The 12,823-nt window shown below is 41.1% G+C and overlaps 1 protein-coding gene across 1 annotated transcript in view; it reads right to left on the bottom strand.

Annotated features, from left to right (window-relative positions):
• Positions 1–1,162: 1,162 nt before the first annotated feature.
• The window catches only part of GNA12 (G protein subunit alpha 12), a 37,419-nt gene continuing 25,758 nt past the window's right edge, over positions 1,163–12,823 (bottom strand). The window contains exons 3-4 of the mRNA XM_052679790.1: positions 9,284–9,334; positions 1,163–8,383 (exon numbers count right to left, since the gene is read on the bottom strand). Coding sequence (XP_052535750.1) covers positions 7,814–8,383; positions 9,284–9,334 — 621 coding nt within the window. The 3' untranslated portion in view covers positions 1,163–7,813. The remainder of the gene's footprint in view (positions 8,384–9,283; positions 9,335–12,823) is intronic.

Raw genomic sequence — 12,823 nt, 5'->3', positions numbered from 1 at the left:
TTTCCCCCAAAGATACCATAAATGCAGGACAACACCGCCAGAGGGAAGGAGATGGCCTTCTGTCACAACCAAGTCCAAAGATAACACAGAACAGGGTGGCATAAGCAACAGGAACTGCAGACAGCAGCCAGGGATGGGAACCTCCCTCTGAGAAGCTTTGGCTTGCGGTCTGACTTGTGCTCTGTTGTGAAAGCATAGAGCTGATGAAGAAATGCTGCTCACTAATAAGATATTTCTGATGCTGTAGTGACAGAACCAGCACTTACCAGCTCAGCTTGTCCAGGAGAAAGGAGTAGATGAGCACAGCAGCTCAGAGCTCCATTCACTGCCAAGGAGCTCAGCAAGGCCCACAGGTGCTATCAGCTGTGTGGTTATGGGCAGGGGAGCCCCGGGCTTTCCAAATCAGCAAGGTTTGGTTCCCAGGTGTGCTCACAAGCACATATTGAGTCTGCAGTTCACCAACCATTGCTAACACACCATTACCTGAAAGTGCTCAGGGAACAAAAGGCAGCCATTCCCAAAGCCCCTGATGTAGATGAGGACACAAGATTCCAAACGTTTAGTTGAAGAAAGGCCAACAGTGCTCCCATGAAGTATTTCACACTGTGCACCTGCCAACGTAATGGAGTGAGCATTAACGGCTCACACAAGATTTGCCACAGAAACCTGCCAGGTGCAAAGTTCCAAAGTGCGAGCAATGAAAGGTGAGCAGCATTCCTAAGCACTGGAACTCAATTCTGGCAGAATAAACTGGTGCCACGATGGCAGTGCTGTGAGACACGGATGCTGAAGGCTCTTCTAAAGGTCAGCAGTTCTGCACAGTAGTACAAAGACAGCCCAGCACACAGGATGCAAGTCCAAGAGGAGCCTGTCACTGGAAAAGCAGCAAGTACAGTCCTGTAGCTATCATCAGGCACTGCACAGCAGAGGAGGAATCCCTAACAGGGGATTTCAAGCTCCTGCTGAACTTAAAATACATGAGCACAAATTCAAGCTGTCTCTCCCTTTGCACTTCCCATCACTTCTAATGCCTAAAACACGCACTGAAACATTACAGATGAATGACTTGGAAGTTTTATATAGGTTAATGTTTCACCAGCCTTCAATTCCCAAACACGTTGAGGAAGAATGATTCAGACCAGAACTGGAGAGGTGGGAGATGTACACAGATTACAGAAGAAGGCTTTATTGCATGACAGCTGTTGTTTCATGCACTCCATGCTGTATTTGTTATTAAAAAAAAGCAGCTTTCTTGCAGAAATCTTTTCACAGCAAAAGTCACTCCAGACTCTTGAAAGATAAAACCCATAAAGAACAGTATAACAAGTCAAGTTTTAATAGATTTATAAAATTCATATATACAAAACAGTAAACTAAGTCACCAAAGCTATAAAATACACTTTTTACACATCACAATATAATTTTATCTAGTACACAGTTTTCATAAGTTGAAACTATTACAGCAAGTAGCTGTCTCTATTGTGGATGCTGTTTTGGTGCTAGAAAGACACTTACGTGAGCAGTCTGGAACTGTGCTTTTATTTTGTGTGGTTTATTTTTTTAAACCTCATTTTGTTTGTCACTGTTTCTAAAGTACTTTCCTGTGAACTGTTAGAAAATTAAGGCTAAACTCAGGCCCTTCTTGCCCAATGTAGTGAATTGGTTTAGAAAAAGAATGATATTGCATAGTATGTGTGTTACAATGCATAGGCACCACAGAGCAAGTAAATTGCAGAATAGAAGGTAATGTTAATTGGCTTCCTAGCTACGTGATCGTGTCACAAGTTAACTTGGTGCTTGTCAGTTTGCTTTCATACATATTGGTTCCATGAACAAGACAATTCATCACAAGAGCAATAAATACTAGCATTTTTGTTAAGTAGCATCTCCAAAAATACTGCTCAACATTTATCATCAATTCAAGCTCATTTCACATCCCAGACAACATAACCTGTACACCAGAAAAACACCCATTATCCTAAAGACTGTTAATGGCTTCAGCGTGAGCGGGAGTTTGAACATGTTTTCAAACCTCAATCCATTGAGCACGCTTTCCAAATCTTGTGAACTACCAAAAATCATTCTCCTTCCACATCCCCCTCCTCCCTGCTGGCTTCCCCCAGCTGCTGTGCCTGCCCACCTCACACAGGCTCTGCACAAAAGGCTGACAAGAGGCAGGAGCAGAGGAAAGCAGTACTGTTCAAAAATCTCTTCCTTCCCTCGTAAGAACCTCTTCCTTTGATCCTCCTAATGCAAAAATTTGCCTTTCCATCAATTGTACATTTTACTCCAGTAATGGAAACAGTGTCTCATCTAGCCATTCCCCTGAAATATTTCTGCTCCAGTATCTTGAAGAAAGGTGAAGAAGCTGTTAGAAAAGAGTGAGATGCACTCTCTGCCCAGAGATCTGCAGATCGTATTTTATCTGGAATTGAGTTTTAGCACCCAGTCAGGAACAGATGAAGAGATTGACAATGGAGGGGCGTTCAGCAGCAGCAGGGCCAGCCTCACCAGCCTGCTGCCCTTCATTCACAACCAATAGCTCTCTGGAGCCACTCAAAGCTTTTGAGGTCAATACAGATGGCATTTCTTCCCAATACACTCAGTCTTCAAGTGCCATCAACTTTTGACATCTGTGTAGGAAATAGCTCCCCTCTCCTGCTCCCTTCCAACATACTTTGGCTTTTTACCAGAATGCCTTCCTTGGAAGTCAGTGCTGCTCTTTCTCCCTCTGACCACGATCGTTTTCACATCAGACACAAGATATGACCTTTGGACATAAGCAAAGAGCTAGGTTGTCATCCTGTTTGCCAAGCCAGGCACAGAAGCACCAGCACTGACAATCTAGTACCTCCATACTCCCCACCCAATAAGACAAGCATTCAACACAGACATTTCAACACTGCTTTCCAAACGCAGTTAGAAAGACAAAAATTTAAAGAACTAAGATAAACTGCCCAACCACCAAGACGAGCAAAGAGAGCATCACCTGGTTAGCAGGACAGCAGTTTCAGCTCCAAGTAGCTCATTCCCATCCATGTCAATAAATCAGTGTCAAAACAAAGAAGTGCCCACTTCACAGCACAAAGCAGAGATCACTCCAGCTAATTACAAAATAAGTAATAGTAAAAAGCACAAGGTTTCGTATTGCCTTGCCAATGACTTCCTCAGTAGGCTAGACAGTCCTCACCTAGAAATGCATGGAGTTGGGACTAACTCAGCCCAAATGTGGCCCAGACAATGACAGCCTGAGATTGCTGCCCCATAACCGATGCTCCATGTGCATCATTTACTAAAGTAGGCATAGGTATGTTCTAAGGACGCTGCTGAAGCACCCTACTCACTGCTTCCTGTGTTACAGAATTAACAAAGAGTGTACCGAGGTAAAGAGTTGGCAGTGCTGTATTAAAACCCCTGACTACATCGTGTGTCTTTATACTAGAAAAATTATCTGGAAAACAGGCTACTACTGAAGCTGTAGGAGCCACTATAGGTCTAATGATGGGAAGTCAGTGTTTGGCTTATATTTCAAGCTACAGGGAATTACACTGCATATCTTATTTTCGTCTCAAGCTGGCATGGATCAAGTTGTCTATCAACCCCAAAAGCATTTGATAGCACATGCAAAGCTAAGTCGGGTGTTCAGACTCACTACCTGAAAACTGAAGGGGTCTCTTACAAAATTCCTGTAGTTTTGGCTTCAGGAAAACTGAAAAGGTACATAGAGAGAAAAGACTGCAAAACATGAAGTTAATATCCAGAAACCTGCCTAAAGAAGGCAAAGGATGTACTTACTCAAATGACATTCTGTGTAGAATAGCTGTTTGTCACTTGACTATTCCTTTAATTCTGTAAGTCTTTACAGGTGACACTACCAGCAGTACTGAGCACCTTAGGGTGGGGAGCATTTTGAACGGACAGTTTCCTGTACCCAAACCTATTTCAGCTGCCTTGGTGGAATAAAATTTGAGCCTGCAGTGCCACAGACAGACGAGTTCTTCCTGCTCCACTTCACTACAGGAGCGTTTTTGTTTGGTTCTGAATTAGTGCACATTCCTCTACTCTGCCTGGCTGAGGTTCTGGCTTCAGTCAGCTCAGAAAGCACATACAAGTGAACACCTTCAGGAACAACTTCATGCTTGTAACATGATTAGCTCTGGGTCTGACTCAGCAATATATCCAATTTTCAACTATTACCACATCAAATGATCTATGCTGCTGTATTGAATAGAGCAAGATACGTTCTTCATTTAAAACCGAAAGGATCTTTGAGATGTAGCATGAAGCTGAGTGGCCAGTAATTTCAGCTTCAGAATCAAGATTAGGAAATATTTAACCGCTTTGAAGTGATAACTGCCTATCAAATATGTCATTCCAATTGACTATGCTGTCTGGCATTGCCATCTAAGAACTGTTCAGAAAATGACAGCACTACAATTGAAGGAATTATACTGACTGATGCACTACATTAGCTCAAAACCAAATACAAAGAAGAGTTCGATGAAAGACTCCCATTTAATTAGTTTTTCTACTTAGAACTGCAAGATTACATAAGCCTCTCCTGCATGCACATGCAAGTGCTTCCTCTCTTTGTCCTTGGAAGAGAAGGCCCATTTGCATCACCCCACCACCGGTCACTGACCTGCAGTATCAGAGGAGGAACAACAAAATACCTTTTTTTTCTCCCCTCCCTCTAAGGAGTTGTTCAAAGTCCCCATCTGATTACAATCCTGCCTGTGCCCTATTTCCTGACTAGCAAATGAACAATAACCTCATAAAGTTAACAACAGAAAAGATGTTCTCCCCAGCTGTGTTTACCTGCAGCATTTCTCCACCACGTCACTCAATTTTTTGTCTCTTGCAAAGGGACCAAGCAACTGACCAAGCCTGTCCTGAGATGTTTGTACCACCTAAGTCACCCAAGTTCTGCTTTAATAACCCACTGATTTACCATAACATGGCTTTTGGGCTTTATTATACTGCAACTTTGTTTGGGAGAACAAACAAACAAACAAAATGCTTCAGTTGTGCAAGAAGGAGAGTCAGAATTTAGCAGAGAAAGACATTTACCTGCCACCTCAAAAATAATCCTTTTCAATCACAGTCCAAATCCTCTGCAGATCTGTGAAGTGCTTCACTTCCCACCAGCATCCTCCCGACCTTGGGTTGCTGGTATGAACCAACCCTATCAAAGTTACACAGAAAACACCCTATAGAGCCAAACTCTTTTTTTCCTGCAGCCTCGAGCATCGTGCCTAGGCTCATTTTATCACCAGACAGAGGAAAGGCAATGATGGGCACAAGGGGAACAACTTGCTTCCCTAAATCTTGGGCTTATTGTGCCAAACTGCTACAACACACAAGAAACCCCAAACACTAGCAAGATTGAGAGCTCATTATGAGATAACTCGTTCTGCTTCATTTCCAGGTGCAGATCATATTAATTAAAATGTATGTTGCATTATTAGCTCTGCTTAGAGTTTTAAAGCCATAGATGACAATGAAGAGAAAAAACAGAACAGGAAATTCCATGCTACACCTCCCAGGTAAAGCTACAGTAGATTGAGACTTTAAGCTGAGGTAATTATTGAGGGGAAAAAAATAGAGTTGAAAGGCTTAACTGATTTGAAAACAAGCACAATATTAGTCCGTTAGAAAATGTAGTGAAAGAATGAAGTCACAGCAAACTAGGAAATAAAATCAAGTCAAACTAGAAGTTGGTCAGCCCACAACTGCCTCCTCTTTTCCAGTGCCTTGTGTGAAGTGGAAGCTTCCATCAGGAACTCCAAGAAAAGCCTGAAAGAGTTGGAACAATCTCACTTCCCAGCTAACAAATGGACTAGCTTATAGAAATGAACCTTACACAATAAGTAAACTTACTTGCATTGCCAGGGTTGTAAAATCAAAATGTAATAAGCTTAAGAGTTTCTTTCTTCTGAATATTTGACACATGACATTTTTTTTCCCCCTTCGAGGATAAAATTGAATACACATCTATAAGACAGACTTGGTCCTGGCAAAAATAAGACTCGTTACAAGAAAGCTAATTCCTGCTTAAGTTTGCTGCCTGGGTTTTCCTGCCTGCAACTTTTCACTGCTTCTTACCTCAGTCCTGCGTTATGTAACACCCACAGCCACGTCTCTTCCACTCTGAAGCTGCACAAAGAAAACCCAGGGATTGCTACAGTAGGAAACCACACAAACGCACTGATACGAACATCTGCAGGCTTCAGAGGGGAAGAAAGATTCCAGATTTTATCCGAATTAAAATCCTGTTCCGTTGTCCTTTCATGTGTTTTAGACCGCATTTCCCATGGGATCACCAGCTGAAGGAAAAGCTGCTTGTTTTGACATGCCACTGCAGTCTCAGTGGGGAAAAGAACTCCAGGGAATCTGCTGCCTTTGTATGGGTACAAACAGCCCTTCAGGTTTTATTCTCAGATAAAAGCTATGACAAAAATTGCACGGTAAACTACGTCTGAAAGTTACCTAAAGAATAGCACTACAGTGCTCTGATAAAAAGGCAGGTCGTAAGGTTGTTCACATTCCCCACTGTAATAGAAAAGATCTGATATGTCTGTACACAGAAAAGGCACCTGATAGTTACACAGATTGAGAGCTAAGAAATTAACAGTTCATATCAACATTTTTCATAGCCTCTCGAATATACACAAACCATTGCCCAAATGGGGCAACTCCAACCTTGACTGTACTCAGAATTACGCATGCATTACTACTGGCTAAAGATCCCATTAAGACACAGATTAAGGGCTAATTTGACAGCAAGGTCTTGCTGTCCAAATGTATCAGTGCAGTTGTAAAACTGGGATCTCTAGGGTGTTCGGTCTTCCTATACAGTCAGCTGATGGCAACTAATCAAACAGTTGCTGTACTACCAAAACTTTTGCATAAGAGTTTAATCAGCTTTCAAACTTTCAAATATAGATGAAGCCCTGTCACGTGATCCTGAACCTTCACAATTACTGCCAAGCTGCAGGTGTGAGGACAGTGCTGGATTTCCATGGAGTACATCTCACTCAAGCACCCGCTGTGCACATACAGGGTCAGGTGCTCCAGCACAGGCTGCTTCACCAAGGAAATCAGATTCCCTATGATGTAATAATACCTTTTACACGTAGTGCAAAATAAGCCCTTCTCAAGCAAGGCCTTAACTTTTCATCCAATTTACTCCAACATGGGTTTCCTTGAACAGTTTTGAACTTAAGCTTCAGGAGACTCATGCAAAACCTTCAGACAAGAGCTGTGCATCCACCTTAATTAGTAGATTCCAGTTCTGTGGCAAAACTAAACTGCACACCAGACCTGGTTACACTCCTAGTGTTAAGAATGCAAGTTCCATTAACATTCTCCAATACAGCTACCAATCTCATTACATTTAGGTTAGTTTGATCAATTCAGCACCTCCAAACTACAAAAAAAGGCAGATCGTACGACTAGTGTCTCTGAAAAATAAGTATTTCCATTTAAAACAAAGTGTCTTTCATATATGGTTTGTCAGATTTTTTTTTGTTTTCTAAGAAGGCAGAAGGTGGTTGGTTCAGCATTCCAAACTAGGTACAGAACCTACAACAGCCATGTTTCAGTAGTGTTTCTAGTCCAAATGATTCAGTAGCTAACATCAACATTTGACTCCTTCGGCCTATAGCTCCTCTGTTTTGACTGGCTTGTTTACAGCATTCCTGAGCCAAGTAAGTAGCATGGGTCCTACGCCACATGCAAGGGCCATAAAGAAAGGATAAACATTTTTATCTAACCCTCCAGCAAATTTTAACAGGACATGGACTTCTCTCCTTCACTGCAACATAATATCCTTCAGATTCTCTTGAAGGATGGTGTCCTTCACAGCATGAAACACAAAACGGATGTTTTCCGTGTCTATGGCAGTGGTGAAGTGATGGAAGAGCGGCTTGCTACGGTTTCTCCTCTTTCTGTCAAAGCACTGCACCAGATAATGTTGAACATCATCTAGCCTGTGAGGGTCACCCTTGAAGTCCGAGAAATACTTCTTAATGCTGACAGTCTTTACCTTTTCCACAAGGAGATCCATCTTGTTGAGGAACAGGATAATAGAAACGTTAAAGAAAAGCTTGTTGTTGACTATAGTCTCAAAGATATTCATGGACTCCACAAGCCTGTTTGTGCGTCTGTCTTCCATGAGAACCTGGTCATATTCACTGGAGGAGACCATAAACAAAATTGAAGTTATTCCATCAAAGCACTGGAACCACTTTTGACGCTGAGATCGCTGTCCACCCACATCCACCATCTTGAAAGGTATTTTTTTAATGATGAAATCATGCTCTACTATTCCCTTGGTAGCTTTTCTAGCCAACAAAATATCTTGTTTGCTGGGGAAATAATTCTGTAAAAGAAATGAAAAGAGTGTCAAAAAATCCTTCAAAAATGCTGGTTAATGTCAAAGTACTGAATGAGAGAAAAAAAATCAACCAGAGCCCTTTTTTACTTTAAATTATCAAGTGAAGAATGAATATCCAACTAAAAATAATGGACTGTCGAGCGTTTACCTCAAAACATTGGTAAGCAGCTACCAGAAGGACCTATGAAAATAAAAACAAAGGACCAGCCGTCCTTTTTGCATCGTATTTTCAAGCTGAAGACTATTTTACCTTTATGAAATTCTTACCCACAGCGTTATTACCATTTGGGCACTGCTCTGTAAGGCAGTGAATGGACTTTTTCTTTTAAATAGTACTTTTCATTGTTCATTACTCTCCACAGGTATCCTGCAAGCTTTCCTGGAAATGCAGTTCACAGTCTATGACCAGCAATGACAGCAACACACCCTACTGCAGGATCTGGCCCAGGCCACCACTGCAGAGCAACTTGTTCTTCACAAGCTCAGAACTTCTCCGGCTTATGAAAAAATCACCTTCCTTCTTTCTCCTTCAAGTCTCCTGCCAGGTGTTCTCATCACTGATTCTGAATTTAACAGTAGTAAATGCTTTATTTGGTAGGGTTGGATTTTGTTGCTTTTAGTAGTACCAGCCATCAGAGCACCGAGAAGAGAATGAGCTCCAGAGACTACGCAGGAAGACAAAAATTATTTGCATAAATGCAGCTTCCATAAACAATATTCATCCATCAGAAAACATTCATCAAATACTAAGCTTCAGTTCCACAAGACTAAAGCTCATTATATCTAAATAACTTTGCTGAAGTTTTTAATGCAACTTTTTATTATTATTATTAAGACATCAACTGTAGCACATCCAAGCTCTCTGTTCAGAAACTGAAGTCTTACCAGCTGACCAATCCGATCCAGGTTATCCAGGAAATATTTCACTGATTCACCCTGTGGAGAAGGAGAGAGATGGGAAATCACAAATGGAAGTCTGGACTACACCTTGTTGTGCTTAAGGAGCTGCAACAATAGTAATACCACATAGTTTAGTTCACATAAACTGCTGACGTAAGTGAAGCTACTACAATGTGCTACCAATGTCTGTAGGTAAAGCAGTATTTTTCTTAACTTGTACTTGTAGAAAAATCAAAGCTGAGTAGAAATCTGAAAGAAATGTTCCCAGTAAATTTTTATAATGAAAAGGAAGCGTTACTGAAGGCAACTCTTTGCTTTGGAGTAAAGAATTGAGGCTTTTATCCCTTGTACAATGAATGCAGTCAACTGACGCTAAGTGGGAGTGAAGATGAACACCTCCATTAAAAACTAACCTATTTTGCTTAAAATTTGCAAAAGTGAACAAAAGCATATCCTAGAGTGGTTGACACATCTTTAGAAAAGTATTTGTAATAGATTAACCCAGACTTGTTTGCCAAAAAATAAAATAAAAGGAGCATTCTGAAAGAATTTCTCTTCTACATGTAGCTGTCTTTTTAGGCTCAAGGGTTTTAATAATGAATTTGTACAAAATCCCTTTGCAGTTATATTGAACATAATATAAGCAGTATTTTAAAACATATATATGTTTTTCAGACTGCTTGCCTTATGTTACACTCTAATCGAGGGCTCTTTGCACTGACAGAACTGACAGTAGCTGCCCTTACCAAGTTACTAATTTAGAAGGAGAACGTTCTCAAAATATTATCTCACAGATTCCAACAGCAATATAAAACCTTAAACCTAACATTCCTCTCCATACCATAGGCCTGAGACAGTGGAATAAAATTATTCTGCTCCAGAACAGCTTGCAATAGATGCCAACACAACAGTTTATTCTGAAGAATCAGAATGGAGATCAGAGGATTGAGTGTACTGCACAAGTACATACTTTCAGCGTCAGGAACAGACAACAGGAAGCTGTAATTCACTATTTCTCAACATTTAAAACTGGAGTTCTCTTTTCATACAAGAGAGAATGTATGTTTAGCTCCTATTTATCACAAAAGACTTACGGCGTATCACTAGCAGAAAGAAAAAAAACATTTTCAGGGGTGGGGGGAAGTTTCTAAAGAACAATTGCTCTAAGAGCTTCCTTACAACCATGAATTTTCATAAGGTGAAAGTAATTTCCTGTATTTTTTGGCACTGTATGAGATCAGAAGAGGTATCACAGACAGCATGAATAAGAAAAAAGGTCTTCCTGTGTTATTAGTCTTATTTAGGAGAGGGGAGAGCCCAAAAGGAAAAGGTCACCAAGGGAAAGAAAAAAAAACAACAAAAACCCCATGAAACAAAAAACCCCACCTTCTTCTCCATTGTGTTTTGTCCTACACAATGCTTTTAAATGTACAATAAGATGGCAAACGAACTGTCTGCGATGCAACTTGTTCCTTTTCTCTATGCAGCTGCTCTGAGTCCTTACCCTGTTCCTATGGCCTCCCACGCTGCCAACAGGAAACAGCTGTATGCACGTCCACTGCTGGGATACATAAGCAAGTTCACCTGATTTATGGCTTTTACCTGACTTCTGGCTTGTGCCTCCTCGCTTTTCCTGCTTCAGTTTAACATTCTGCACTTCTATAATAAGGCTAAAAAAAAAAATAAATCATCTACTTATTGAGAAAATAACCTTCACTTCTTCAGTGATTGAAGGAAACTAGACTTCTCTGGTTTCCCGTAAAGCCCTTCATCGTGTTGTAATTACGCCAAATTATCAATTCTGGAAATTTTTGAGCAGTAATTGCAAAATATTTGGATAACCCAAGTCAGATTGATGGAACAGGTGTGATCAACATACGAGTGGACTGACAGATCTGAAGATGCCTGGCTCTGCTCGCACAGAATTCAGAGATATTCACTGCTTAAGTCAAAATATCTGTTTCCAGTCAAAACAACAAAAACCCCCCTCAGCTCCAGAGGGTTCAGAGCTAAGAATAGCTCAGAACATTAAAGCACACAAACCTGAAGGAGGAGAAAACAGCAAAACACACACAGATGCTGAGAACTCCCTACTTAAAGATCACTCCCCGATTAAAGCTGTAGCACAAGAACGCAGCAGCACGGATGCAGTTCCTGCTCCAAAGGCTTACTGTGTAACCTTGCTGTACATTTCAGTCTGATTCATAGAAATGCTGCTTGCTTCTGAAGAGAGGGGTGTGGGGGCACATTCTGGTTCACCAAGCGGGCAGCACAGAGCAATGGACTTGAAGGATAACAAGGATAACAACGCCCTTCGAGTTATGAATTCCACGTAATGCAGATGCTCCTTTTTAGTACACAAGAGCACAGCACAGACCACGAGCCTTCCTTAACTTCTTGCTCTCTGCACAGGAGTTACCACAGGCGCTGGGATGATTCATTCTCCCACTGCTAATCTCTTCTCCCTCTGCAACACATATCCTTTGAGTAGCAGCTCTGCCAAGTGGGACCAAGTGAAGGGGTAAGAGATGCTGTTCCCATTGTTCAGCAGGATGAGTCACTGCACATCTGGGAATGGGGAAATCAAGATACAAAAACACAAGGTCTAAAACAAGCCTGTGAGTTCTGCAGTGCAATATCACAATTGGTTTCTATTTTCCATTATTATTTTCTTCTAATTGCCCTATCCTTGGTATACAGTTTGGTGAAGCCATAAAAAAATAGTACGGTTTGCTGAAGGAGAAAGGGAGAAAAATGTAAACATACACTCTTGCTTCCTGAAACAACGCTCTAAAGCTCTTCTTTTATATCCCAGATTTCTGTGAGCATGGTGAGCAAAATTCTCAAGCAGCAAAAGTTGCAAAATTAAGATGACACATCTGCCTCATCTCATTCTATACATTTTGTATTGTATGAACGTCATCTTAATATTAGCTCCAAAATTACCATAAAAATAACAAATCGAATTCGACATCTCTGTGCCTTCAGGCGAGATTCATAACACAGAAAAAATCTCCCCAGTGAAATATTAGAACAAACTCAGCGTCACTTCCTTCGCCACTCAACATTGCATAAAGCAAGTAAAAAACACTTGGGCAGCATTCCCAAGTAGTTTGCACTTCATGGAAACAAAATGCACAACAGATTACATGTAGGCTGCTTTAAAATACCCACAGAAGCTCAGTAATAAGAGATGTTCTGCAAGGCCAGAATGGATCAGTGTGTCACGAACCTTCAGCCAGTTATCCCAAGTGGCAGCTGGTCAGATCACAGACCATAATGAAACGCCCCATTGTGCAGTTCCCTAAAATACGTGCTCCTTTCAAACATCTCCTTCTGAAAAGCAGTTCCTTCCAATTCTGAAAGAGTTGAAAGCAGATCCTCTGTTCCAAATTGGCTTTTTTCCTTTCCTCATCCCAAGGCCTTTTTGACATAATATTAATTTAGCCCTTCCTGACCATTCTGTCCCTAGCAGCTAAATTTAGAGTGGACAATTTAAGGTAGACCTGTCAGCCTTCGCTTGTT

The sequence above is a fragment of the Tympanuchus pallidicinctus genome, unplaced genomic scaffold (assembly GCF_026119805.1).
Source record: "Tympanuchus pallidicinctus isolate F22 unplaced genomic scaffold, pur_lepc_1.0 scaffold18, whole genome shotgun sequence".
NCBI lineage: Eukaryota > Metazoa > Chordata > Aves > Galliformes > Phasianidae > Tympanuchus > Tympanuchus pallidicinctus.
The sequence above is the reverse complement of the archived record's forward strand: the minus strand, read 5'-3'. Positions and strand labels throughout refer to the sequence as shown.